The sequence below is a fragment of the Peromyscus californicus genome, unplaced genomic scaffold (genome assembly GCF_007827085.1).
Source record: "Peromyscus californicus insignis strain IS unplaced genomic scaffold, ASM782708v3 Scaffold_5__1_contigs__length_169319896, whole genome shotgun sequence".
Classification (NCBI taxonomy): domain Eukaryota; kingdom Metazoa; phylum Chordata; class Mammalia; order Rodentia; family Cricetidae; genus Peromyscus; species Peromyscus californicus.
Window position 1 is genome coordinate 94,132,533 of NW_026294573.1, and position 26,959 is coordinate 94,159,491.

Below are 26,959 nucleotides of genomic sequence, written 5' to 3' on the forward strand. Positions count from 1 at the left end.
GGCTTACAGAGATTTTCTTCATTGTGAAGTAGTTCACATAACAGAAAACTAGCATGTAGACTTGAAGTCAGAGAAATCAATCCTTCTCAGTTGGTGGTATCATTTCAGAAGATTTAGGAAATGCTGCCATGCTTATGAAATATGTCACTATGGGTGGGTCTGAGAGTTTTCATCCATACACCATTTCCAGTTCCTACTCTCTACTTCATGGTGCAAGTTGAGGGTCTAAGATCTTAGCTTCTTGCTTTAGCTGCCCTGTCTGACAATTGTTGCCATGCCACTTTCATGGTGATCCAGTATCTCTCAGGAGTAAAGAGCCAATTAAATTCTTTCATAAGTTGACTTAGGCATTATGTTTTACTACAGCAACAGAAAATGCACTAATGCATATCCATAAAGTTTTACTCATAGATTTCTTTTTTTTCTGTGATTGAAGAGAAGAGATCCAAAAGTTGTTTTAGTTTAAATTCATAGGCCTTTTGTCTATGTGAGATTGCAGGTACAAACAAAATAAAGACATCATAATGACTGAAGAGACTGTTGACACTTGCTAGATTTTTTCCTCTAGATTAATCTTGAGTAACTAAATATACATATGTTGGCTAATGATCTTACCCAATCCTTTACAGTCAGATTTCCTTCAGTATTAATTTTTTTCAGATCATCACAGATTAATGTTTTATACACAGGATTTAACAGCTCAATTACACACTCAAAGTTTTACTCTTGTATGAAGACTACCATGAATTGCAAAATTTTGCCACACTGACTACATGTATAGGGTTTCTCAACAGTATGATTATTTTCTTATGATTTTGAAGACTATTGATATGCAAAGGCTTTACCATATTAATTACATTCATAGGGTTTCTCTCCAGTATGTCTTCTTTTATATATTTGGCGACTACTTTGATATGCAAAGGTTTTATCACACTAATTTCATTCATACGTTATCTCTCCAGTTCCAGTATGTTTTCTTTCATGTCTTTGGAGACTCCTTCGACATGCAAAGGCTTTATCACATTGATGACATTCATAAGGTTTCTCTCCAGTATGTCTTCTTTTATGTATTTGGAGATAACTATATTTTGTAAAGGCTTTATCACATTGATTACATGTGTATGGTTTCTCTCCAGTATGTGTTCTTTTATGTATTTGGAGACTACTGTGATATGCAAAGGATTTACCACATTGATGACATTTATAAGGTTTCTCTCCAGTATGAGATCTTTTATGTATTTGGAGACTCTTTTGACATACAAAGGTTTTACCACACTCATTACATTCATAGGGTTTCTCTCCAGTATGTGTCCTTTTATGTAATTGGAGACTCTCTTGATATGCAAAGAGCTTACCACACTGACTACATTCATAGGGTTTCTCTCCAGTATGTGTTCTTTTATGAGCTTGAAGATGAGCATGTTTAGAAAAGGCTTTATCACATTGAATACATGTGTAGGGTTTCTCTCCAGTATGTGTTCTTTTATGCTTTTGTAGATTACTGTATTGTGAAAAGGCTTTATCACATTGAATACATTTGTAGGGTTTCTCTCCAGTATGGGTTCTTTTATGTTCTTGAAAACTATTGTGATGTGCAAAGGCTTTACCACATTCATTGCATTCATAAGGTTTCTCTCCAGTATGAGTCCTTTTATGTCTTTGGAGACCCCTTTGACATATAAAGGCTTTACCACACTCATTACATTCATAGGGTTTCTCTCCAGTATGAGTTCCTTTATGTAATTGGTGACTCTTTTGACTTACAAAGGCTTTACCACACTGACGACATTCATAAGGTTTGTCTCCAGTATGAGTTTTTTTATGCATTTGAAGTTTACACTGTCGTGAAAAGGCTTTATCACATTGATCACATTTGAAAGGTTTCTCTCCAGTATGTATTCTTTCATGTATATGGAGAGCACTGTAATATAAAAAGGCTTTACCACGTTGACTACATTCATAGTGTTTCTCTCCTGTATGTCTTCTTTTATGTACTTGGAGATTACTGTATTGTGAAAAGGCTTTATCACATTGATTACATTTGTATGGTTTCTCTCCAGTATGTGTTCTATTATGTATTTGGAGACTACTATGATGTGCATAGGCTTTCCCACAATGATTACATTTATAAGGTTTCTCTCCATTATGAGTTTTTTTATGTGTTTGGAGACTACTTTGATGTGCAAAGGCTTTATCACACTGATTACATTCATAAGGTTTCTCTCCAGTATGAGTTACTTCATGTCTTTGTAGATGACTCTGACATGAAAAGGCTTTATCACATTTATTACATTCATAGGGTTTCTCTCCAGTATGTCTTCTTTTATGTATTTGAAGATGATTGTGATATGCAAAGGTTTTAACACATTGAGTATTTTCAGAGAGTTTCTCTCCAGTATGATTTCTTTCATTCCTGCCCTGCCTTCTAAAACTTTGACAATGTTTTTCCATATTATGGTCTTCCCAACTGTAGCCTATAGCTGTGAGGTTCCTGTAGGTCTCTAGCATTACATCTTTGTATAGATTCTTGTGGGAAGAATCCAGCAAAGCCCACTCTTCCACACTGAATTCCACATGCACATCTTCATAGGTCACTGCACTCATCTTGTGGTCTCAAAAGGTAATCCCTACTTCACCATCACAGTCTCATACAATGAACTCTCAGGATCTCCTCACTGTGGCTCTCACTCATCTCGTGGTCTAAAAGGCAATCCAAGCTTCAACGTCACAGCTTCATGCAATGACTTCTCAGGATCTCCTCTTGGAGCTCAAACTCATGTCCTGGCTTCCAAGCTGGACCATGCTCTCTCCTCAGTTCCGTGCAGCAGCACTTGTACAGCATACAAACCCAATAGTGCCAAATCCTCTTCAAAATCAAGCCTGAAACCGGAAAATTATTCTTAAATGGCAAAGGAAAAGGACAAAACTGGAACACGAACTGTGATCTAGCAATGGAGAAGAAGGAAATGGTAAGTAGTTTGAGGCATCAGAGCTATCAATCCTCTTGTCTCTGGCCCTAGATTGTGATGTTAGTTAACAGAATGCACATTCTTTTAACTTTCATTTCATCTTTCATTATCAAATTTACTACACATCACTACCTGAACAAGGTTGAGAAAATGTGGTCCTAAGAACCAAACACCCTTGAGATAGAAACGTGTGCAAAATAAGGTCAAGAATATTTTCACATTCTTTCTGTAGCCAAGAGCAATACATAGTAATTCAATGTCACAGCTGACATTCAAATATGCCTCGAACTGCAAAACAAATAGGAAGTCAAACTACAGAGGAAAAGAGAACAGTTCAGTTGAGAGAGTGTACGGTTAGGGGCCTAGGTAGCAGAATGGGATGAATGAAAAGAAAATGAAACCAAAGATGCACTCAGACGCTCATGCTCAATTAGAAGCTTTACTCCAGGTAAATAGAGTTCATAGTGTTGAAAGGTATGATACACACTACTGGAGAAGAAAAGTAATCATCAACCTCACTCAGGTGTCAAACCTGTGAGCTATAACAGCAATCTGTGTACAAGATTTACCCACTGACTGTGCAATAGTGGCAGAAATGCTATAGTAGTAACCAACCACCTTTTAATTGGATTTAAGGCCAGCTCTACAAGATGGAACCTATATCTGACACACTAATGAGGCCAAGAACCTGAGACTAGAAAGGTCAGAGGCCTCAAGGGAAAATCTACTATAATTATTCTGCCAAATGAACATAGAAATAAAATGACTCCTAATTACATATTGTTATATCCATGGAGTATCACATTACTGAGAACTCATCATAAACAAGACATCATGTCATAGATAATAACTAATATGGACAACCACAACTGGAAAACATTCAGAGAGTGAGAGTCTTTGGAGCACTCAGTAATAAAGGGAAAGCCCGTTAAAGCCCTCCCCTCAAGTCTCAGGGATATATATATATATATATATATATATATATATATATATATATATATAAAAGTAAAAAGACTATAAAAGCCAGAGGTGATGAACCACTCCAAGGAAACAGTATTTTTCAGTCATAATAGGGCTAATGCACATTTGAAATTACAGAGTCTGTGACGGCATGCATAAGATCTGTACTAGTTCAAACCAGACAAAAATCCCAGCACAGAGAATGGGAAGTGGGCACAAAGTCCCACTTCTAACCAAGAAGCTATGCGTAACCATTAACTTCTGGGAGGAGAAAACCAGTTTCCTTCAATAGAGAGACAAAATGTGTTAAACATACTCCAGGACAAGCCACATGCTCATGAATAGTTGGTCAACACAAATGGACACCATGTAATTTTTTGTTTTGTTTTGATTTCTAATAGAAAGAATCTGAAGTTGAGTGGGTATCTGGGAGTAGTTTGGCGATAGGAAATTATGACTAAAATATATTGTATGAAAATTTTTTTAAATTTTGGTAGAATATTACTTTAAGGTATGTTAGGTTATATTGCATTTATTTAATTCTGTAAAGCTTTGTTACTGTGCCTGTGTAAAATACCTGCTGGTTTAATAAAGAACTGGCCAATAGCAAGGCACCAGAAAGGATACATGGAAATCTCAGGCAGACAGAACATATAGAGAAGGCACCAGAGAACAGGAGGCCATCAAGGGCCAGCTACCCAGCTACATAACCAGCAAGCCATGGAGTAAGATTAAGATTTATAGAAGAGAATGGGAAAAACCCAGAGGCAAAAGATACATGGGTTAATTTAAGTTAAGGAAAGCTGGCTAGAAAGTAAGCCAAGCTAAGGATGGGCAATCATAATTAAGAATAAGCATCTGCATGTGATTTATTGGGGAGCCGGTTGGAGGGGCCCACAAAAAGAGTAAAAAACAAGTAACAACATTAAATTAAAAAGGAAGTCTAATAGAGCCTCATGGAGACTAGCCAGGATGATGGTTAAGTTCAAGGGCTGTCTGTGCAACAGACTTCCTGGCGAGCCTAGGAAACTCAGTGAGACTATCTCAAAATAAAAACTGAAAAAAGAGCTGGGAATATAGCTTGGCAATAGAGTGCTTGCATATACAATCCTAGGACTGAAAATAATAATAATAATGATCAGAATGAGTCTTTACCTATGTACTATTCATTCACATTGTAATCCTTTGCAAAATAACCTCTACCTCGCCACATTGCTACTTAGAAGGTGAAGGGTAAAATAAAGCAGTCTTTCCATGTGATTATCCAGAAAAATCATAAACATACAGGGACACATTTCTGAATATGCTATAAGGAACATTCTGAGGGAGTGATGGACCCCACCACCACCCATCGCTGCCCCAGTTTCAGGCCAGCAGGCAACACTCCTCAATGTAAGCCTCCCCACTACACCCCACATTGGAAACTGCAATCCACAAGACCCACTCCTTGACCTTAACTCAACCATCCCCCTGTAACCTCAGTTTCTCCCTGAGAAACAGTATCTGCCACACCTGATTGAAACAAGAGTGGTCCCCTGAGACACAGACACAGTAAGCACAGACTGAACCAAGAGCAGCTCCCTCAGACGCAGAAACCTCTTACACCTATTGGAGGAAGAAATGGGTAGACACCAGTGCAAAAACACATACAACAACATAAAGAGCAATATGGCACCAATAGAACCTAGAGGTTTTACAACAGCAAGACCTGAGCATCACAGAACAGAAGAAGCAGAAGTAAGCGATCTTACAAATCATTTTATGAAGATGATAGAGGCTTTTAAAGAGGAAATGAAAAATGCCCTTAAAGAAATTGATGAAAAAAAAAAAAGAAATTGATGAAAAGACCACCAAAAAAATTGGGAAGAAATCAATAAATCCCTTAAAGAAAGCCAAGAAGACAAAGTAAAAGTAAAGACGTGAAGGAAACAGTTCAACGCATGAAAATTGAAGCAGAAGCAATGAAGAAGATACAAAAGGAGGGAATGATGGAAATAAAAACTCTGAGTAAATGAACAGGAACTACAGATGCAACCATAACCAAGAGAACACAAGAGATGGAAGAGAGAATCTCAGGCGTGGTGGTCACAATAGAAGAAATAGATTCATTAGTCAAAGAAAACACTAAAACCAAAAAAGTCATAACACAAAACATCCAGGAAATCTCTGACATCATAAAAAGTCCAAATCTAAGAATAAGAGGAATAGAAGAAGAATACCAACTCAAAGGCACAGAAAATATATTCAACACAATCATACAAGAAAACTTTCCCAACTTAAAGAAGGAAATACCTATGAAGATACAAGAAGCTTACAGAACACCACATAGACTAGACCCCGCCCAAAAAGTCCCCTCATCACATAATAATGAATCCACAAAACATAAAGAACAAAGAAAGAATATTAAGAGCAGCAAAGGAAAGAGGCCATGTGACTTATAAAGGTAGATCCATCAGAATAACACCTCACTTCTCAAGGGCAACTCTGAAAGCCAGAAGGTCCTGGGCAGATGTAATGCAGACACTAAGAGATCACAGATGCCAGCTCAGACTACTATACACAGCAAAACTTTCAATTACCATAGACAGAGTGCACGAGATACTCCAAGACAAAACCAGATTTAAATAATACCTATCCACAAATCCAGCCCTAAAAAAAGCACTAGAATCAAAACTCCAACATAAAGAATTTAGATGTACCCATGGAAACACAGGAAATAGATAACCCCACAGCAATAAATCCCAAAGAAGGGAAATACAAACTACCACCAAAAGATAACAGGAACTAACAACCATGGTCATTAATATCCATGGACTCAATTCCCCTATAAAAAGATACAGGCTAAAAGAATGGATACAAAAACAGGATCCATCCTTTTGCTGCATACAAGAAACACACCTCAACTTCAAAAACAGACACTACCTCAGAGTAAAAGGCTGAAAAAAGACTTTCCAATCAAATGGACTTAAGAAGCAAGATTGTGTAGCTATCCTATTATCTAACAAAACAGACTTCAAGCTAAAATCAATCAAAAGAGATCAGGAAGGACATTACATATTCATCACAGGAAAAAATGCACCAAGAGGAAGTCTCTATTCTCAGAAATTATGCCCCAAACACAAGGGCATCCACATATATAAAAGAAACAGTACTAAAGCTTAAATTGGACATCAAACCCCACACACTATTAGTTGCAGACTTCAACACCCCACTCTCATCAATGGTCTGATCTGCTAGACAGAAACTTAAAAGAGAAATAAGGGATCTAATAGATGTTATGACTCAAATGGACTTAATAGATATCTATAGAACATTCCACCTTAATACAAAAGAATATACCTTTTTCTCAGCACCCCAAAGAAACTTCTCTGAAATTGTCAACATACTCGGTCACAAAAAAAAAAAAAAAAAAAAAAAAAAAAAATCTTAACAGATACAAAGAATGGAAAAACCCTCCTGTATTTTATCAGCCCACTGTGGCTTAAAGTTAGATTTCAACAACAGCAAATATCATAGAAAGCCTAAAATCTCATGGAAACTGAATAATGCTCAACTGAATCACCAATGGGTCAAGGAAGAAATAAGGAAAGAAATGAAAGACTTCCTAGAATTCAATGAAAGTGAATGCACATCATACTCAAACTTATGGGGCACTATGAAAGCAGTACTAAGAGGACGGTTCATAGTGCTAAATGTCCACATAAGGAAGTTGGAGAAACCTCACAGAAGTGACTTAACAGCACACCTCAAAGCTCTAGAACAAAAAGAAGCAAACTCCCCCAGGAAGAATAAACAGTAGGAAAAAATCAAATTGAGAGTTGAAATCAATAAAACAGAAACAAAAAGAACAATACAAAGAATCAATGACACAACGAGTTAGTTCTTTGAGAAAAATCAACAAGATAGACAAACCTCTATCCAAACAAAACAAAAGGCAGAGAGAGAACATCCAAATTAACAAAATCAGAAATGAAAAGGGAGACATAAGAGACAACGAGGAAATCCAGAGAATCATCAGGTCATACTTCAAAAATCTGTACCTCACAAAACTGGAAAATCTAAAACAAATGGACAAATTTCTAGATAGGCACCACATACCAAGGTAAAATCACAATGAGATAAACAATTTAAATAGACCAATAACCCCTAAGGAAATAAAAATAGTCATTAAAATTCTCTCAACCAAAAAAAGCCCAGGACCAGATGGTTTCAACACAGAATTCTATCGGATTTTCAAAGAAGAACTAATACTAATACTCTTCAAATTGTTCCACACAACAGAAACAGAAGGAATGTTACCAAACTCCTTTTATGAGGCAACAGTTACTCTGATTCCCAAACCACACAAAGAGGCAACAAAGAAAGAGATTACCGACCAATCTCCCTCATGAACACTGATGCAAAAATACTCAATAAAATATTGGCAAACTGACTCCAAGAACACATTAAAAAATTATCCATCATGATCAACTAGGCTTCATCTCAGGGATGCAAGATTGGTTCAACATACGAAAATCTGTTAATGTAATACACCATATAAAAGAAACTCAAAGGAAAAAAACCACATGATCATCTCATTAGATGCTGAAAAGGCCTCTGACAAAATCCAACACCCCTTCATGATAAAGGTCTTGGAGACACCAGGAATAAAGGGAACATACCTAAACACAATAAAGGCAATTTATAGCAAGCCAACAGCCAGCATCAAAGTAAATGGAGAGAAACTCAAAGAGATTCCACTAAAATCAGGAACAAGGCAAGGCTGTCCGCTCTCCCCATATCTTTTCAATATAGTACTTGAAGTTCTAGCTAAAGCAATAAGACCACAAAAGGAGATCTGCCACGCCCACCATGGTGTCGCCCGCATGACAAATGCCTTGGATGAGGTGGTTACATGGGAAAGGGGGGCTCACGGCCCTCGGGTCTATGCCCCCGACGACCTCTTATCAATCTGCCCGAATCATGGTGCCAGGCTACACGGAACCAGCAAAATCTGCTTGCAGAGGCTGGCTGGGCACTTTGCCGTTTTTCTCTTTGCAGATGTGACTATTGCTGTTTCCTTGTGTATTGATTTCAGGAAGTTAACTCTCAATGTTCCTGATGTGCCCCATAAAGAGAATAATGACTCCTCAAAAGTGGCCTCAATACCCCCACCTATAATTCAAGCTTTTAGGCAAACAGTTAAAGAGGGTCCCAGAAGTTTGGGAGAATTTATGAATGATTTAGAGCAAAAAGAACTTATGACTCAGAGGGACAAAGATTCTAGCGAGGAGAGAATGAAAGTAAAAGTCCAGGAACTCATGAGCAATCCACACGCGCAGCCAACAGCAGCTGCAAGAAAGCAGTTACAGGAACTAACCAGTCCTACAAGAATTATCCAGGGACAAATAGAGTTTCTCATCAAGGGTCGGTGGTGGCAACCCCCTAACTTTAATCCTAGATATAATAATTATTTGGAGCCATTGCCCTTTACGGGAGCTTATGATAAACATGGGAACCAATGGGTGAATCATAATAGTATGAAAACAGAATGGCATAAGTTACAGTTCATGGAAAGAATAGCTAGGTCCCAACCCCCCTGGTGCCTTCCCACCTGCAGGTAAAGGTTAAATATTTTCACACAAATGAAACCATGGTTAAAACGATAGTGGGAAGGGTTTAATTTTGATACAAAACAAAGGTCTAATAATTACGTAGAAGGAAAACTTCAGCTAGGGCCGTAATATTTTCTGTCTGGATGAGGAACCACAAAAAAAAAGTAACACCTGTACTCATGAGATCTATTAATCATTCTGAGAAAATTGTGTGACCACATTGTTGATTCTATGTCTATCACCCCACTGGCCGATTGCCATGTTTCCTCAAATGATTGTATAAAAAGCACTGCTTGATCTGAGTAAAATTGCAGCAGTTTCACAGCATACTCTTGTATCTGTGTCTGTCTGTCATTCGCCGAATCACTTATCCTGAGTACCTTCGACCTGTTCTCCCTCGGTCTGGTGTTCCTACTGAGACCCAGTCCAAGGCAGGTGGCACCCGAACAGGGACATGAAGGACAGGTAATTTTCTCTCTTCTTTCTCTCTTTTCATAAATAGGGATCGGCTCCTGTCAGGGTTCTGCAGACCCGCCGGTAAAGGCTCACCAGTTAAGCACAGGTAATCCAGAAGGTAAGCATGGGGCAACACCTCTCTAAGGAGGACAAATTATTTGCATCTGTGATAAGACATATGTTGACAGAAAAGGGCTTGAAGGTAACACCAGAGGCCTTGGCAGAATTCCTTAAACTCGTGAAGGAATTGTGTCCCTGGCTCACAGAGGATGGCAGCCTGACACTGACGGAATGGAGGAAGGTAGGGAAGGCTATGCACAGATATGCAAAAGAAAAGGGAGAAGAATGCCTCAGTCTCAGTCTGCTTTGCCTCGTGATGTCTTGGAGGCTATTACTAACAATGCAGTCGCTGCTTGGCGTCGCATTCTGCCTCCCGGGACAAAGAGCACGGTGTTATCAGGGATTATACAAGGGAATGAAGAAACATATCAAGCCTTTATCTCTAGACTTGAGGAAGCAATACATAGAATGCTTCCCCCTTTAGAGGGGACAGACATGCTTCTGAAACAGTTAGCCTGAGAAAATGCCAATACCCTTTGTAAAGACTTAATTAGGCCCGTCAGGAAGACAGGCTCATTACAGGATTATATAAAAGCATGCATGGATGCCTCACCAGCCATAGTGCAAGGAATGGCCTACGCTGCAGCAATGAAAGGACAACGATTTAGCGCCTATGTTAAGAAAATAAGTAGCGGAGGGGCTGACAGCTCCCCGACCTGCTATAAGTGTGGAAAATCAGGGCACATGCAAAAGGAATGCCCGAATGCTGAGAATAGAGGAGGAAGAGCTCCTCCTGGCATTTGCCCACGATGCAAAAAAGGAAAGCATTGGAGAAATGAATGCAAGTCAAGGTTCACTAAGGAGGGAGTTCCCCTCAAGCCCGACAGTCAGACAAAAAACTAGCTTCGGGGCTCCCCCTTAGCCCCGAGAAAGAAAAGGGGAATGTCCAAAAGGAAGTACAGTTAACACCAGGGCTAAACCCTGCTGCGCCAGAATTCACTGTCCATAACCTGCCTAGAGCTACTCCAGAGAGTGCTGGATTAGATATATCATGTCCTCAGGACTTGCTCCTGTCCCTGTGGGATGGGGTAACAGTCATAGATACAAAAATTACAGGAACCCTGCCACCGCAAACGGTAGGATTAATTTTGGGGAGAAGCTCTAATACTGCTACCAGCTTTGAAGTACTCCCTGGAGTGCTAGATGCAGATACCTTAGGTACAATAAAGGTGATGATCAGGCCTTTAAAAGAAACCATTCAATTACACAAGGGACAGAGAATCACACAGGTTGTTCTACTCCCCTACATAAAAATGCCTAACCCTATTATAAAAAGCCATAGGGGATCAGGACAGTTTGGCTCTTCAGACTCCGTAGAAGGAGTCAATTGGGTACAAGATTTAAGACAACGACCCTTTAAGACAATCATCCTGGATGGCAGGAGCTTCCAAGGACTCTTGGACACAGATGCTGACAGGACCTGCATAGCAGGAAAGGATTGGCCTTCTTCTTGGCCAACACACAGAACAGGATCCTCCCTTACGGGATTAGGGATGGCTTCCGGAGTAATACAGAGTTCAAAGCTTTTAAAGTGACAGACAATAAAAAAGGGTTTATACAACCTTATGTGCTACCCTCTCTACCATTTACCCTATGGGGAAGAGACTTAATGGAGTCACTTGATGTGCATTTAGTAACAGGAAGTTCTGAGCTGGAGCAGCATTTTACATAGGGGCCACTGCAAAGAATCTCTATACAGACTCTATACAGTGGAAGTCTGATCAGCCTGTATGGATTAGTCAGTGGCCCCTGACACAAGAAAAAATACAGGCATTAAAACAGCTGGTATCAGAACAATTGGAAAAAGGGCATATAGAAGAATCTAATAGCCCATAGAATACTCCTGTATTTGTCATAAAAAAAGAAATCAAAAAATTGGAGACTACTACAAGATTTAAAAGCAGTAAATGTTACAATGGAGGATATGGGGGCCCTACAACCAGGACTCCCATCCCCTATGGCCATACCAAAGGACTGGCACATTATAGTCATTGATCTACAAGATTGCTTTTTTACAATAAGATTACAGCCTCAGGATTGCCCTAGATTTGCCTTTAGCATACCCTCAGTTAATGTTAAGAGACCCTATAGACGATTTCATTGGAATGTATTATCCCAAGGAATAAAAAACAGTCCTTCATTATGTCAAAAATTTATGGATATGGCCCTTTTACCAATAAAAAAAACTTTTCCCTCTACATATATTATTCATTATATGGATGATATATTATTGGCTCATAAAAATAAAGATACAACAAAAAAAATTCTCAAAGAGACAATTAGTAGTCTAACAGCTTATGGCCTTGTTGTGGCTCCAAAAAAAATTCAAAAAAATAGGCCACTTAGTTATCTTGGACAATGGATAGGGGATAATTATATAACAACCCAAAAGGCATCTATCAGAGTAGATAAATTAAAGACCCTCAATGATTTTCAAAAATTGTTAAAAAATATAAATTGGATAAAAAAAATTTAAATGTCACAACAGGTCAATTAAGCCCCCTGTATCAAATATTACATGGAAAAGCTCACCCAAGGTCAATAAGACACTTAACTCCTGAAGCCTTGCAGACTTTAAAACATATATAACAGGCTTTAGAAAGAACTAAAGTACATCAAGTAGACTACTTGATTCCATGGTATTTAATTGTTTTTGCCACAGATTATTTATACTCCAACAGCTTGCCTATGGCAGAAAGGTGTATTAAAATGGCTACACCTACCACACACACATAAGAAGGTACTTATATCTTATCCCTCTCTTTGTACACAACTTATATATAAGGGCAAAATTAGGTCTAGAAAATTGTTTGGCAAGGAACCGGCCTTTGTAATTATACCCTATAATAAAGAACAATTAGAGCTCTTATTACAAGAATCAAAAGATTGGTGTCTCTCCTTAACGAGATACCTAGGACAAATCACCTTTCATTACCCCAAAGACCCTCTTATTAAATTCATAAAAGAAGTTCCTCTTATATTTCCAAAGATATGTGTTTCTCAACCCCTAGCAGAGGGTATTGTGGTTTTTACAGATGGGTCAACAAATGAGAGGTCTGCGGTATACTCGAAAGGGGAGGAACCTTTAATAAAAATTGTACCACAGATAACAGCCCAACAAGCAAAAATACGTACAGTTCTGCTTGCACTTAAACCTTTTCCCCAGTCCCTTAACCTTTAAACAGACTCAAAGTATGTGGTTAATTTATTTCCTGCCATAGAAACAGCGAGTTTAACAGGTTCTTCTACTATTAAGCGTCTGCTTAAGGAATTACAAGCTCTGTTATGACAAAAAACAGAGAAACTTTTCATAGGACATATTCGGGGTCATACAGGGTTACCAGGGCCCCTGAGCCATGGTAATCACATGGCTAACTTGTTAACTAGAATTAATCTCCTTACAGTACAGGAGGCACAAAAAAGTCATGCTCTGCATCATCAGAATGCTAATGCATTAAAACAAGCTTTTCAGATAACTAGAGAACAAGCTAGACATATAATTAAGGAGTGCGCTCATTGCCCTCCAAAAATTCAGAGTTTAAAGATGGGAGTCAATCCTAGGGGATTGAAGCCTCTTACATTATGGCAGATGGACGTAACCCATATTCCTTCCTTTGGGAAGATAAAGTATGTTCATGTAACAGTGGATACATTCTCTCATTTTATCCACGCGTCTGCCAGATCAGGAAAAGCAGTAAAGGATGTGATTCAACATCTGGTACAATGTTTCATGATCATGGGGAAACCCATGCATATCAAAACTGATAATGGACCTGCCTACACCTCAAAATCTTTTGAGGTATTTTTAGCACAATGGGGGATTAGTCACACAACAAGAATTCCCTATAACCCACAAAGACAGGCCATCATAAAAAAAACTCATCAGACATTAAAATTACAAATAAAAAGATTACAAAATGCTAACTCATATATGTCCCCCCATCATGTTTTAAGTCATTCTCTATTTGTATTAAACCATTTAAACATGGACTCAAATAATAATTCCTCTGCTCTTAAGCATTGGGCAGTAAAAGAGACGGCATCATCATTGCCACGAGTACTATGGAGAGACTTGCTTTCGGGATCCTGGAAAGGACCCGACCCTCTGATAACTTCGGGGCGAGGGTATGCTTGTATCTTTCCACAGGATGCGGAATCGCCCATATGAATTCCAGACAGACTCATCAGGCCAGCGCCGCAAAAAACTACCAAAGCAAAAAAAAAAGTTAACGACGGCCCGGCTGACTCAAAAAATAAAAAAGCTGACCCTGAAGCCACAAAAGCTTCCAACATGGACCCAGCTAAGACATCTGGCGACGGAAGCAAAAGCACTTGCCTCACAACAATGTTCTAACCCTCCTTTAGAAATGCTGTTTGTAGCCATGTTGTCCTTGATTGCTGTTGGGCCTCTACGGCCTCTACCAGTCCTTCTTCCTATTGGGTTTATGTGCCTCGTCCTCCCCTCTTACATGTAGTGGGGTGGTTGGATGATGAGACTTATAAGGTATTGAGCAATCAGACGGAGATCATCGGGGGTTTCCAAGATTCAGATGAAAGGGCAAGTGCTTCCTCATTTATAAACTTTGCAGGAAGCTCAGATTCATTACCAATTTGCTTCGCCCTACAAGGAGTAGCTCTTCCCAGGTGTCTCTCCACCAGCTACAGAACCTTTTTAACTGATGCCCCCAGCTCTACCGGTAAAAAAGGAGATCCTAGATGGATCTGGGAGACTCAACTGCTTACTCTGGGACTTCTCACTATAAATAAAACTTTTAAGTCTGTCAATTTTATGCCTCTTGATTCCTGTATTACTAAGTATCGGGATAAGAATCAATTTTGGGATGATGGTATTACCGCCTTTCCTACTTGGTTGCGTTGTGGGTTTCCTCACGCAGCCTCCTCCTACAATCCTTTACTGTCTAAATTGCTTATTTGGGATTTTTCCGCCTCTTCTGGAAAAAAGAAGTATAAAGATTATATCTCAAAAAATAAAGATAAGTTCCATAATTATACATTTGTGGGTCATAGAGAAAAAATCACTAGGTGGTTTTCACCTGGGTATGTTGAGCCAATGTGGGTCGCTAGAACCCCCTCTGGAAACATGAGAAAACATCCAGACTTGTTTCGGTTTGTTGCCGCTTCAGGCCCAGTGTCTCAAAAAAGACCCAAAAAAACTACCCCATCTCCCATGGCGGTTAGAGCGTGTATTTCCTATCCTTTTGCTCTGCTACTAGGCTCTGCCGCACATGCAAATATCTCTGCTCTTGGGTCTAATTCATATCATGTAACTTGCTTTGGATACATTATCACTAATTGTATTTCACCAAGGGAAAAACAAAAAATACAGATTATGATGATTATAAAAAGACCACCTTTTATAATGATGCCTGTGCAATTACATAACATGACTTGGTATGATAATTCAGCTTTACAGGTACTTAGACAGCTTCATAAATTAATAAGGCCAAAAAGATTTGTCACAGCGTTGATATTAGGGATAACAACATTAATATCTATTATTACTACTTTTGCCATTGCCACCACCACCCTGGTTCAAGAGATTCATACAACTCAATTTGTAAATGATTTAAATAAAAATATTTCCTTTGCATTATCTAAACAAACAATTATTGACAAAAAATTAAAGACAAAGATTAATATATTAAAGGAAATAGTGTTAGCCTTAAAACAAGATGTGGCCAATATTAAAAAACTTATAAAAACTAGATGTCATCAAGAATACAAAGCTATTTGTGTGACTCCGCTTCCCTACAATTCCTCTGAGAATTGGGATAAAATTAAGCATCATTTGTTAGGGGTATGGAAGGATTCTTCCATTCCTCATGATTTAGAGGCTATTCAAAAGGACATATCGGCCATGAGCCAAGCTCATATACAAGCTGGCTCATTAAATGTCTTAACACAAGGATTACAAGAAGACCTTAAGGCCATGAATCCCTTAGATTAGATTCAATATTTTATTTTCATAGACATTCTTGCCTTAATTGTAGTTTGTGTTATCGTGATTTTCCCTTGTCTTTTTAAGACAATAACCAGATCTCTGGGCAGTGTACGTGGTGACCTGTACCTGTACGCCTTCCGCCATAAAAACAAAGAAGGGAAAACTGCCACACCCACGACGGTGTCGCCCGCGTGACAAATGCCTTAGATGAGGTGGTTACGTGGGAAAGGGGGGCTCGCGGCCCTCAGGTCTATGCCCCCAACGACCCCTTATCAATCTGCCCGAATCATGGTGCCAGGCTACATGGAACCACACAAAATCTGCTTACAGAGGCTGGCTGGCACTCTGCCTTTTTTCTCTTTACAGCTGTGACTATTGCTGTTTCCTTGTGTATTGATTTCAAAAAGTTAACTCTCAATGTTCCTGATGTGCCCCATAAAGAAAATAATGATTCCTCAAAAGTGGCCTCAATACCCCCACCTATAATTCAAGCTTTTAGACAAACAGTTAAAGAGGGTCCTAAAAGTTTAAGAAAATTTATAAATGATTTAAAACAAAAAGAACTTATGACTCAGAGGGACAAAGATTCTAGTGAGGAAAAAATAAAAGTAAAAGTCCAGGAACTCATGAGCAATCCACACGCACAGCCAACAGCAGCTGCAAGAAAACAATTACAGGAACTAACGAGTCCTACAAAAATTATCCAGGGACAAATAGAGTTTCTCATCAAGGGTCGGTGGTGGCAACCCCCTAACTTTAATCCTAGATATAATAATTATTTGGAGCCATTGCCCTTTACGGCAGCTTATGATAAACATGGGAACCAATGGGTAAATCATAATAATATAAAAACAAAATGACATAAGTTACAGTTCATAAAAAAATAGCTAGGTCCCAACCCCCCTGGTGCCTTCCCATCTACAGGTAAAGGTTAAATATTTTCACACAAATAAAACCATGGTTAAAATGATGGTGAAAAGGGTTTAATTTTGATACAAAACAAAGGTCTAATAATTACATAAAAAAAAAACTTCAGCTAGGGCTGTAATGTACTCTGTCTAAATAAGGAACCACAAAAAAAAAATAACACCTGTACTCATGAGATCTATTAATCATTCTTTAAATATTGTATGACCACATTGTTGATTCTATGTCTATCGCCCCACTGGCCGATTGCCATGTTTCCTCCAATGATTGTATAAAAAACACTGCTTGATCTGAATAAAATTACAACAGTTTCACAACATACTCTCGTGTCTGTGTCTGTCTGTCATTCGCCGAATCTCACGTATCCTGAGTACCTTCGACCTGTTCTCCCTCGGTCTGGTGTTCCTACTGAGACCCAGTCCGCAACAGAGATCAAGAAGATAAAAATTGGAAAGGAAAAAGTCAAATTTTCACTATTTGCAGATGATATAATAGTATACATAAGTGACCCCAAAAATTCTACCAGGAAACTCATTCAGCTGATAAATACCTTCAGTAATGTGGAGAGATACAAGATTCACTCAAAAACATCAATAGTTCTCCTATATACAAATGATAAACAGGCCAAGAAAGAAATCAGAGAAACATCACCCTTTACAATAGCCACAAATAATATAAAATACCTTGGGATAACTCTAACTAAGTGCTTGAAAGACCCATATGACAAGAACTTAAAGTCTCCGAAGAAAGAAATTGAAGAAGATATCAGAAAACAGAAAGATCTCCAATGCTTAGGGCTATGTAGGATTAACACAGTAAAAATGGCAGTCATACCAAAAGCAATCTACAGATTCAATGCATTCCCCATCAAAATCCCAACACAATACTTCACAGACCTTGAAAGAACAATACTCAACTTCATATGGAAAAACAAAAAACACAGGATAGCTAAAACAATCCTGTACAATGAAGCAACTTCTGAAGTAATCACCATGTCTGACCTTCAGCTCTAGGAGAGAGCTGTAGTAAAAACAACAACAACAACAACAACAACAACAAAAAACAGCTTGGTACTGGCATAAAAAACTGACATGTGAAGCAATGGAATTAAATTGAAGATCCTGATATTAATCTACACACCTATGAACACCTGATATTTGACAAGCCAAAACTGTACAATAGAAAAAAGAAAGCATCTTCAACAAATGCTGCTGGCATAACTGTATGTCAACATGTAGAACGCACATAGATCCATATCTATCACCACGCACAAAACTCAAGTCCAAGTGTATCAAGACCACAACTTAAATCCAGTTACAGTAAACCTAACAGAAGAGAAAGTAGAAAGTAGCCTTAAGTGCATTGGTACAGGAGACCACTTCCTAAATATAACACCAGTCGCACAGACACTGACAGCAACAATTACTAAATGGGACCTCCTCAAGCTGAGAATATTCTGTAAGGCAAAGGACATGGTAAACAAGACAAAATGACAGCCTAAAGAATGGGAAAAGATCTTTACCAACCCTAAATCTGACAGAGGGCTGATCTCCAAAATACATAAAGAACTGAAGAAAATAGACAGCAAAACATCAAACAATCCATTTAAAAAATGGGCTACAGAACTAAACATCCTTACTCATGAGGGAAATGTAAATTAAAATGACTCTCAGATACGATCTTACACCTGTCAGAAAGGCTATGATCAAAAACACTAATGACAGCTTATATTAGGAGAGGATTTGGAACAAAGGGAACACTCTTCCACTAGTGGTGGGAGTGCAAACTTGTACAGCCACTTTGGAAATCAGTGTGGCAGTTTCTCAGGTAATTGGGAATCGATCTTCCTCAAGACCCAGTGATCCCACTCTTGAGCATATACCCAAGGAATGCTCAAGAATTCCGGAACGAAACTTGCTCAACTATGTTCATAGCAGCATTATTAGTAATATCCAGAATCTGGAAACAACCTAGATGCCCCTCAACCAATGAATGGCTAAAGAAAATGTGGCACATATACACAATGGAGTACTACTCAGCAGTTAAAAAATGATGACATCTTGAAATTTGCAGGCAAATGGATGGAACTAGAAAATATCATCCTGAGGTAACTCAAACTCAGAAAGACAAACATGGCATGTACTCATAAGTGGATACTAGATGTAAAGCAAAGGATAACCAGACGACAACCCACAGCTCCAGAGAAGATAGCTCACAAGGACACTAAGAGGGACACATGGATTGCCCCGGGAATGTGAAATAGATGAGATCTCCATTAGTAAAATGAGGGTTTGGGGGGCAATGTAGGGTAAGGTATGTGGAGTGAGTACATAAGGAATCAGGATGATCAAGCTGGGTGTGGGAATGAGTGGGAGAGCAACGAAAGAGTTGCCTTGATAGAAGGGAGACATCATGGGGATAGGGAGAAACCTAGTGCTAGGGAAATTCCCAAGAATCTACAGGAATGACCCCAGCTTAGACTACTAGCAATAGTGGAGAGGGTGCCTGAACTGGCTTACCCCGGTAAGCAGATTGGTGAATACCCTGTCATCACAGAGCCTTCATAAGGTAACTGATGGAAGCAGATGCAGAGATCCACAGCCAAGCATCAGGCAGAGCTCCAGGAGTCCATCAAAGAGAGAAGAGGGATTCTATGAGCAAGGGGCATCAAGATTATGATGGGGAAACCGACAGAGACAACCATACCAAGCTAGTAGTAACTCATGAACTTTACACCAATAGCTGTGGAACCCCAATGGGACTGGACTAGGACCCCCGCATAAATAAAACAGTTGTATAGCTTGATCTGCTTAAGGGGCTCCCTGGCAGTAGGATCAGGATCCATCCCTGATGTATCAGTTGGTTTCTTGGAGCCCATTATTTATGGTGGAACACCTTACACAGCCTTGATGCAAGGGAAGGGGCCTGGACCTACCTGTACTGAATGTACCAGGCTCTGCTGACTCCCCATGGGAGGCCTTACATTTTTGAAGGAGGAATAAAGGATGGGTTCGGGGGAAGGCTCGCGGGTGGGGTGGGGGTGGACGGTAGAAGATAGGGTGATCTGCCATTGGTATATAAAATGAATTAAAAACAATTCTTTTTTTTTTAATTTATTTCTTTATTATGTATACAGTATTTCGTCTGCATGTATACCTGCAGGCCAGAAGAGGGTGCCAGATCTCATTACAGATAGTTGTGAGCCACCATGTGGTTGCTGGGATTGAACTCAGGACCTCTGGAAGAACAGTCAGTGCTCTTAACCTCGGAGCCATCTCTCTAGCCCCCACCCCCACAAAAAATTCTTAACCAAAAAGAAATGGTAGGTAAGACTGAATTTCAAGGGGAGAAAATGTAGATGCTTTTCTTTTTATTTAAAGGCTTTTTTATTTGAACCTAATTTTGTAATAGAAAAAATGTTGTTTTATTTTTTTTTTTTAATTCTACTCTTAACCAGGTATGGCGGTGTAAGCCTTTAATTCCAGCACTTGAGAGTCAGAGGCAGGATTGCTGAGTTCAGGGTCAGCCTAGTCTACATAATGTGTTCCAGGCCAGACAGGGCTCCATAATGAGACCGTCTCAAACAAAACAAAACAAAATCCCAACACCACCACCAACTTCATTTTGCTAGTGTTCTTAGGGCTAGAAGAGAATGGTACTAAACCAGTTGTTATTGTGTAGGGAGATGATGAGTGCAAAGCAGTGTATGCAAGTATGTGGCGGTAAGACTACCTCTAGGGTCATTCTTTAGGTACAATCAACCTTTGTGGGGTATATAAGGGGCTATGTGCACTTATGTGTGTTTGGGGAGGCTATGTGCACTTGTGTATTGCAGGCATGTGGACTTGTGTGTGTCGGGGGTATGTGCACTTCTAGGAGGGCAGCAGCAAGCAGGCCAAAATGATCCAGAATTTTGATCTTTCACACTCTACCTTATTCCCCCAGGACAGAGACTCTCACTGACTTTGGAGCCAGGCTGGTGGTCAGAAACACTTATTTTTTGTTGCCTCCCCTGGTTCTGGGGTGACCGACATGCACACAGCCATGCTTGGCTTCCTATATGAGTGCTAATATCTGAATTCAGGTTAACATTTCATGCTTGCTCTCTGTCACTGAGCCACGTCTCCATTCTCCTTTCTACCACTTATACCTCCAAAACAAAGTCTATCACTAGCCTGTAAGTCACTATACAAGCAAGGGTGGCTGGTTAGAATTTTCAAGGAATCCTTCTTGTCTCCATCTCCCCAGATCTAAGAGTAGACCTGCAGGCTGCCATTCTCACTTTTATGTAATTTCTGGGAATGGAAATCAGATGACCATGCTTGTAATGACAAGCACTTTAGTGGCTGAATTATCTTCCCAGCTCAAATCAAGTTATTTTTATGAGTGTGCTGGCTAATTTTAGGTAAACTCTAGAGTCATCTGAGAAGAGGGAACTCCAACTGAGAAAATGCCTCCATAAGACCAAGGCTGTAAGCAAATATGGGGGACCCTTTCTTATTAGTTATTAATGTGGGAAGACCCAGCCCATTATGAGTGGTCCTAGGTTCTATAAGAAAGCAGGCTGAGCAAACCATGGTAGCAAGCCAGTAAGCAACATTCCTCCATGGCCTCTACATTGGCTCCTCCCTCCAGGTTTCTTCAGCCACTGCTTTTGATGGTGAACTGTTACATGGAACAGGGAGTGAAATAAACCCTTTCTTCCACAAGTCACTTTTGGTCATGGTGTTTCATCACAGCAATATTAACTCTAATGCAGTGAGAAAAGAATTTCCCTCAAGTGGCAAGAAATTAATTCCTTGCTTGAGGGCATTTACCCCAGGCTGGCCTGAAGCTCATTATGCAGTGATTCTCTTGTCTCCACCTCCAAAGTGCTGATATTCAGGTGTGAGCTACCATGCCTGGCTGACTTTTATATATCTAAAATATATAAAGGTAAAAAGGCTAGAGTATCATTCTTTATAGCTGAGAAAGCTCGAGGCACACAGCAAAGTGGCTTGCTTTGTGCTACCTGAGAAATTCACGATAGTGATGAAATCTGAATTCAGTTCTCCAGACTCTTATCTAAAGCTTCTAATTACCTCGCCTCAATTAAATACAATCTTTTCCCATATTCCCCAATATAATGTAAATGGAAGACAGCAAAGCTACACGCAATTATCTGGCATGGCTAACCGCGTCCACGTTATTATTATTATTATCGTCATCCACCGTTATTATTAAGCACAGTGAGCACTCCTCCAAACCTACTAAGGACGAACACTGAGGAGTCTCAGAGGGCAGGAAAGACACTGGCAATTCAACCACCTCCTCTCTTCGAAGGGGCTGCAGCTGGCCCCTGCACACAGAACTTCTCAAGTCCTTCGCGGGGCATCAAACTCCTTCAGGGGGAACTCTGGTTAGCCGCCTGCCATTCTCCCTGTCCCTGGCGAGTTCATGCCTCCAGCCACTACTGAAGATGCAGGCAGAGCAGCCGGCTGCAGCAGTTCCTCCCCTGCAGAGGCACCTTGCCATGCACCGGTCCTCACGTCTCCTCGTTCTCCCTCATCCTCCGCTCTCATCACCCAGCTCAAAAGATGACGCCGTCCCGACCCGGCTTCTACGAGCGTCTCCATCAACCTCCGAAATCGAAGCCGGTCAGGACGATCAGCGGACCGCAAGGGCACGTGGGGACTATCTGCTTCCGTGAGGAGCGCAGCGTGCCGGCGGACTGACTCACACATGGACCTGCGGCCGACCTCCGCTGCTCCCACCGCCTAGGGCGGGTACCCCGAATGTGGCCGACCGCCAGTCCGGGTACCGGGCGACCAGCGACACCTGCCTGAGGAGGCCCGCCCAGAGCCCAGAGACACAGCCCCGGTGCCTCATCTTACCTCACTCTACAGCAGCGGCGGAGGCCTCGCTTTACGGCAGTCGCGACGACCGTCGCAAAGCGGCCGTCAAGCGCGCAGCCTCACAGGCTGGCCTGAGTAGTGTCTGGGGTGGCCTGGGGCCGTCCGCGTTTTCTGCCACTTCACTGTCCCACGTTCCTGGAGCCCTGCTGTTTGCCTGGCCTTTAGAAAGCCGCAGGCAGCCAGCCCTTCAGCAGCGCACCGAGGCTGCCTGAGAGTTTAGAAAAACCTCAGCGAGCAAAGCAGAACTGTCTCCCCTGGTGTGCTGGTTCACCAGACAGGGCAGAGTGTGGGCTACATGCAAACTTCGGGTGGATAAGGATTCCTTTTGCTTTGCTTGCTTGCTTGCTGCCCCCCTTCGTCCCTACTCCCTCCTTCCCTCCTTCTTCCTATCTTCCCTTCTCTCTCTCCGTCTCTGTCTGTGTCTCTGTCTCCCACCCCCCTGGTGTGTAAACGCATGTACTAAGCAAACAGATTCAGAATAACTCCTTGGATTCTGCTTTGGATACCGTTACTTGCGATTTAGATACCTTTGCTTCCGATTGGGAATAGAGTGGGAAAGATCACTAGGTAGTGATGTATAAGCTCATGAGGTTGAGCTGCCTAGTTGACATCCAGGTCTGGAAGATGCTGTCTTCCAGAATAGGACTCAAAACAAACATAGTTCTGGGACTGGCATCTCTTGCTTTTAATGGTGTAAAGAGTTATTGGTAAGTATTAGATGTAGATTTTGATAGGAGTTTCTGAAAATTACAAAGTACTAGACACAGTATTGTAGTTTTAAGTCCTCTCTACAAAATTTATTAAGAGACCATAGAAAAAGATGAAATAATTTACCCTCCACATCCAGTTCTGTATTATGTAACTCAAGCTGGCCTTAAACTCTCCATGTAGCCTAGGATGGCCTTCAACGGTTCCTAGTGCTTGCACATCTCAAGTGCTGGGATTACAAGTTTGCACTGCCATGCTTGGCTTAAAGAGAATTTTTTTTTGAAAACTGTAATGGGATGTGACTCTTCCAAGAAGTCACTATTAAGCCTGGCATGCCTATGACTCAATCATTCTGGACTTCAAGGCAGAAGGGTCAAGAGTCAGGCTTTGTCTTTTAAGGAAAAAAAAAGTTAAAATTGATGCATTCTGGAGTGTTAAGAGGTGATTTTTTTTTTAATGAACAGTATTTATTATGCTAAACAATGTATGCGAATTCTAAGTAGGAAGACCTCTCAGGTTTTTATAAGTGAATGCTTTTCAAATGCATAGCTGTAAGTTTTGTGGCTCTGAAGGGAAAAGCTTCCCCAATGCAAGTGTTATAGCTCTGTTCCAGCAGTGGGGAAAAAGTTTCCCTACCAGAAGTGTTACATCTCTGCTCCAGCAGAGGTGGGGGTGATGTTTTCAAAGCAGAAGTATTACAGTTCTGCTCCTTTTCTTTTATTATTTATACCAAGGATCAGTTCAGATTATACATAATATTGTTGATGGTTTGATTCCAAAAAAGAGACAATGAATGTAAGTCAGTGTCTCTTTTTAAAATATTCAGAACAGAACACACACACACACACACACACACACACACACACACACACACGTCTATTGGCAGAATATGCTACTATTAATACAAACATTGTGGTCATGCCATAAATTTAAACAGCAGGTTAATTCTTGATCTACTCTCATAACCCATTTTATTCCCAGCTTGTTCATGTTTCTTCCTGGTTCCCTGTCTCCATACTCAGCATCACTAATGGCATTTCCTTTCTCTCCTGCAATACTACTTCCTAGCCACTGGGCGGCATGCCGTTCACTTTGAAGAATCCATAATATATATAGTGCAAAATAGAAAGTCTCATATTAAAGGGACTGATTGTACTTTTAAACTTTAGTATGCTAGATAAGCATTTTGTCTAAACTTATTTTAATAGCCATTTAATAACTGCCCTGTATGAATCATATTATAATAACACATGACACATAAACACATGTACTTTGAATTTAACCTTTTTAATGTTCAGAATTATAAAGGACAGTTAACTAGAGAATGCTGGTCACACTCAACATACCTACCACTTCCAATCAGCACAATGATGTTTCAGTGATTAAGTTGGTCTGAGAATCCACTTAACTCTACTCACTATGTATTTGGTAATACATTTGATGTTATGTCTGGGAAAATATAACCTTGCCCCTTATTTCCCACACTTGAAATGAAAATCTTTTTCTCTAAGTATCAGTACCATTCATACTTTTTTATTATTATTATGGTCCAGCCTTAATAATCTTCTTCCCAGGGAACCAGAAGAGAAGCTATGAACAGCAAGAATTATTTTCAGGAAAAGAATCTAAGTACACTGAGCTATTAGTTCATACTTTATTCCTCTATGATAAAATTCTGTCTCCTCAGCTTCAGTTCTGTTCTCATGCCTAGCTCCTCTCTTGCCTGATTTCTCTCTACATTTATCTGCTGTGCCCTCTAAGTTCTAACTTACTTCTCATCTTAATTCTGCCCCATCTTGGTCTTTCTCATCTTATTCTTACTCATCTCATTCATTCTTCTTATCTGGCTCTTCCTCATCTTCCATCTCATTCTTCTAGTTCTCCAGTCAAAATCCTCTCCAGTAAAAATCCTCCATTAAATTCATAGGACATTCAAATTGGAACACGGACCAAGACACTTGAAGAAAATAAAAGTATTTTGGGGCCCAAAAGATGACTCAGTGAGTAAAAGTCCTGGATGCAGAAACTGATGACCTGAGTTCAGTTCCCAGAACCCACAGGGGCAGAAAAGCATCAACTCCCACAGGAAGTTGTCCTCTAAGTTCCACATGGCTGCCTTATCAAGCAGGTGCCTGTGTGTGAACGCCCCCCACATATAACAACAACAACAACAATAATGTGTGGTTTGAATAAACATGGCCCCTTATAGGCTCATAGAAAGTGACACTTAGGAGGTGTGGCCTAGGTAGAGTAGATGTGGCCTTGTTGGAGGAAGTATGTCACTGGAGGTGGGCTTTGAGGTCTCAGATGCTCAAGCCAGGCCCAGAGTCACTCTCTCTTCCTGCTGTGCGCTGATCCAGCTGTAGAACTCTCAGCTACCTCTCCAGCGCTATATTTGCCTGTGTGTCACCGTGCTTCCCAATATGACAACAATGGTATAAAACTCTGATCTGTAGGCAAACACCAATTAAATGTTTTCCTTTATAAGAGCTGCTGTGGTCATGGTGTCTCTTTGCAGCAATAAAGCTTTGTCTAAGACAACTAATCATGATGATGATGATGATGATGATGATGATGATGATACATAAGATAAAATAAATCTTTAAGAAATTTCCAGGACAGACAATAAGTCACTCTAGGAAGGCTAAGCAAAGTGAGGAAGTTATTGAACCCCATGAAACTGAGGAGAGGTTGAATATCAGATCCAAGAAGGAAAAAAGCAGGACATTTCTTAGCCCAATAACAGAGAGGGTCAGGGCCTTCTTTCAGGTACTCACCATACTCAGTGCCAACATCCCTCATCCTGTGCTCCTCCCCCATTCAACGTTTCCAGAAGACATAGCCTGCCTGGCATGAGAAGAAAGATGTCCTTTCCTGGTTAATATGCTCTTGGGTGGAGGCTGGATCACATGGTTAAGATACAGACACTGCTATATATCTGAGGGATCAAATTCAGAACTTCTGATTTGGCAGCAAGTGTCTTTCCCCACCTAGCCCTCTCGTCAGCCCATCACCTAAGTGCTTTTTCATACTAAGATTGTGCCTACACATACACACACACACACACACACACACACACACACACACACACACACACAGCAGAGCACAGGCACAGGCCCCCACACACTTCATCTTTGTCTGCTGTATTCTCAGCGCTTCACCACACTTAGTAATATTGGCTTATTTATCATGTCTTACATCTCTTCTATATCCCTCAGTACCACATTGAATAGATGTCCATAAAATGTTGCTTGATTAGTGTATGATTAAAAAATCAATCTCTAGGTATTTCTCTCTCTGAAGGTCGCAGGATTTGAGACAATAAATTCATAAATGCATTGTACCTTGATGAATAAGAGCAAATGACTC

At 40.3% G+C, this 26,959-nt stretch overlaps 1 protein-coding gene across 1 annotated transcript; it reads right to left on the reverse strand.

Annotated features, from left to right (window-relative positions):
- Window positions 1-7: 7 nt before the first annotated feature.
- On the reverse strand, window positions 8-26,017 carry LOC128096341 (zinc finger protein 431-like). The gene is made up of 3 exons (XM_052715795.1): window positions 22,862-26,017; window positions 19,508-19,639; window positions 8-2,880 (listed from the first exon to the last, which is right to left on the reverse strand). Exon 3 carries the CDS (start codon window positions 2,602-2,604, stop codon window positions 940-942), a length of 1,665 nt encoding a protein of 554 aa, XP_052571755.1. The 5' UTR covers window positions 2,605-2,880; window positions 19,508-19,639; window positions 22,862-26,017; the 3' UTR covers window positions 8-939.
- Between the last annotated feature and the right edge of the window lie 942 nt (window positions 26,018-26,959).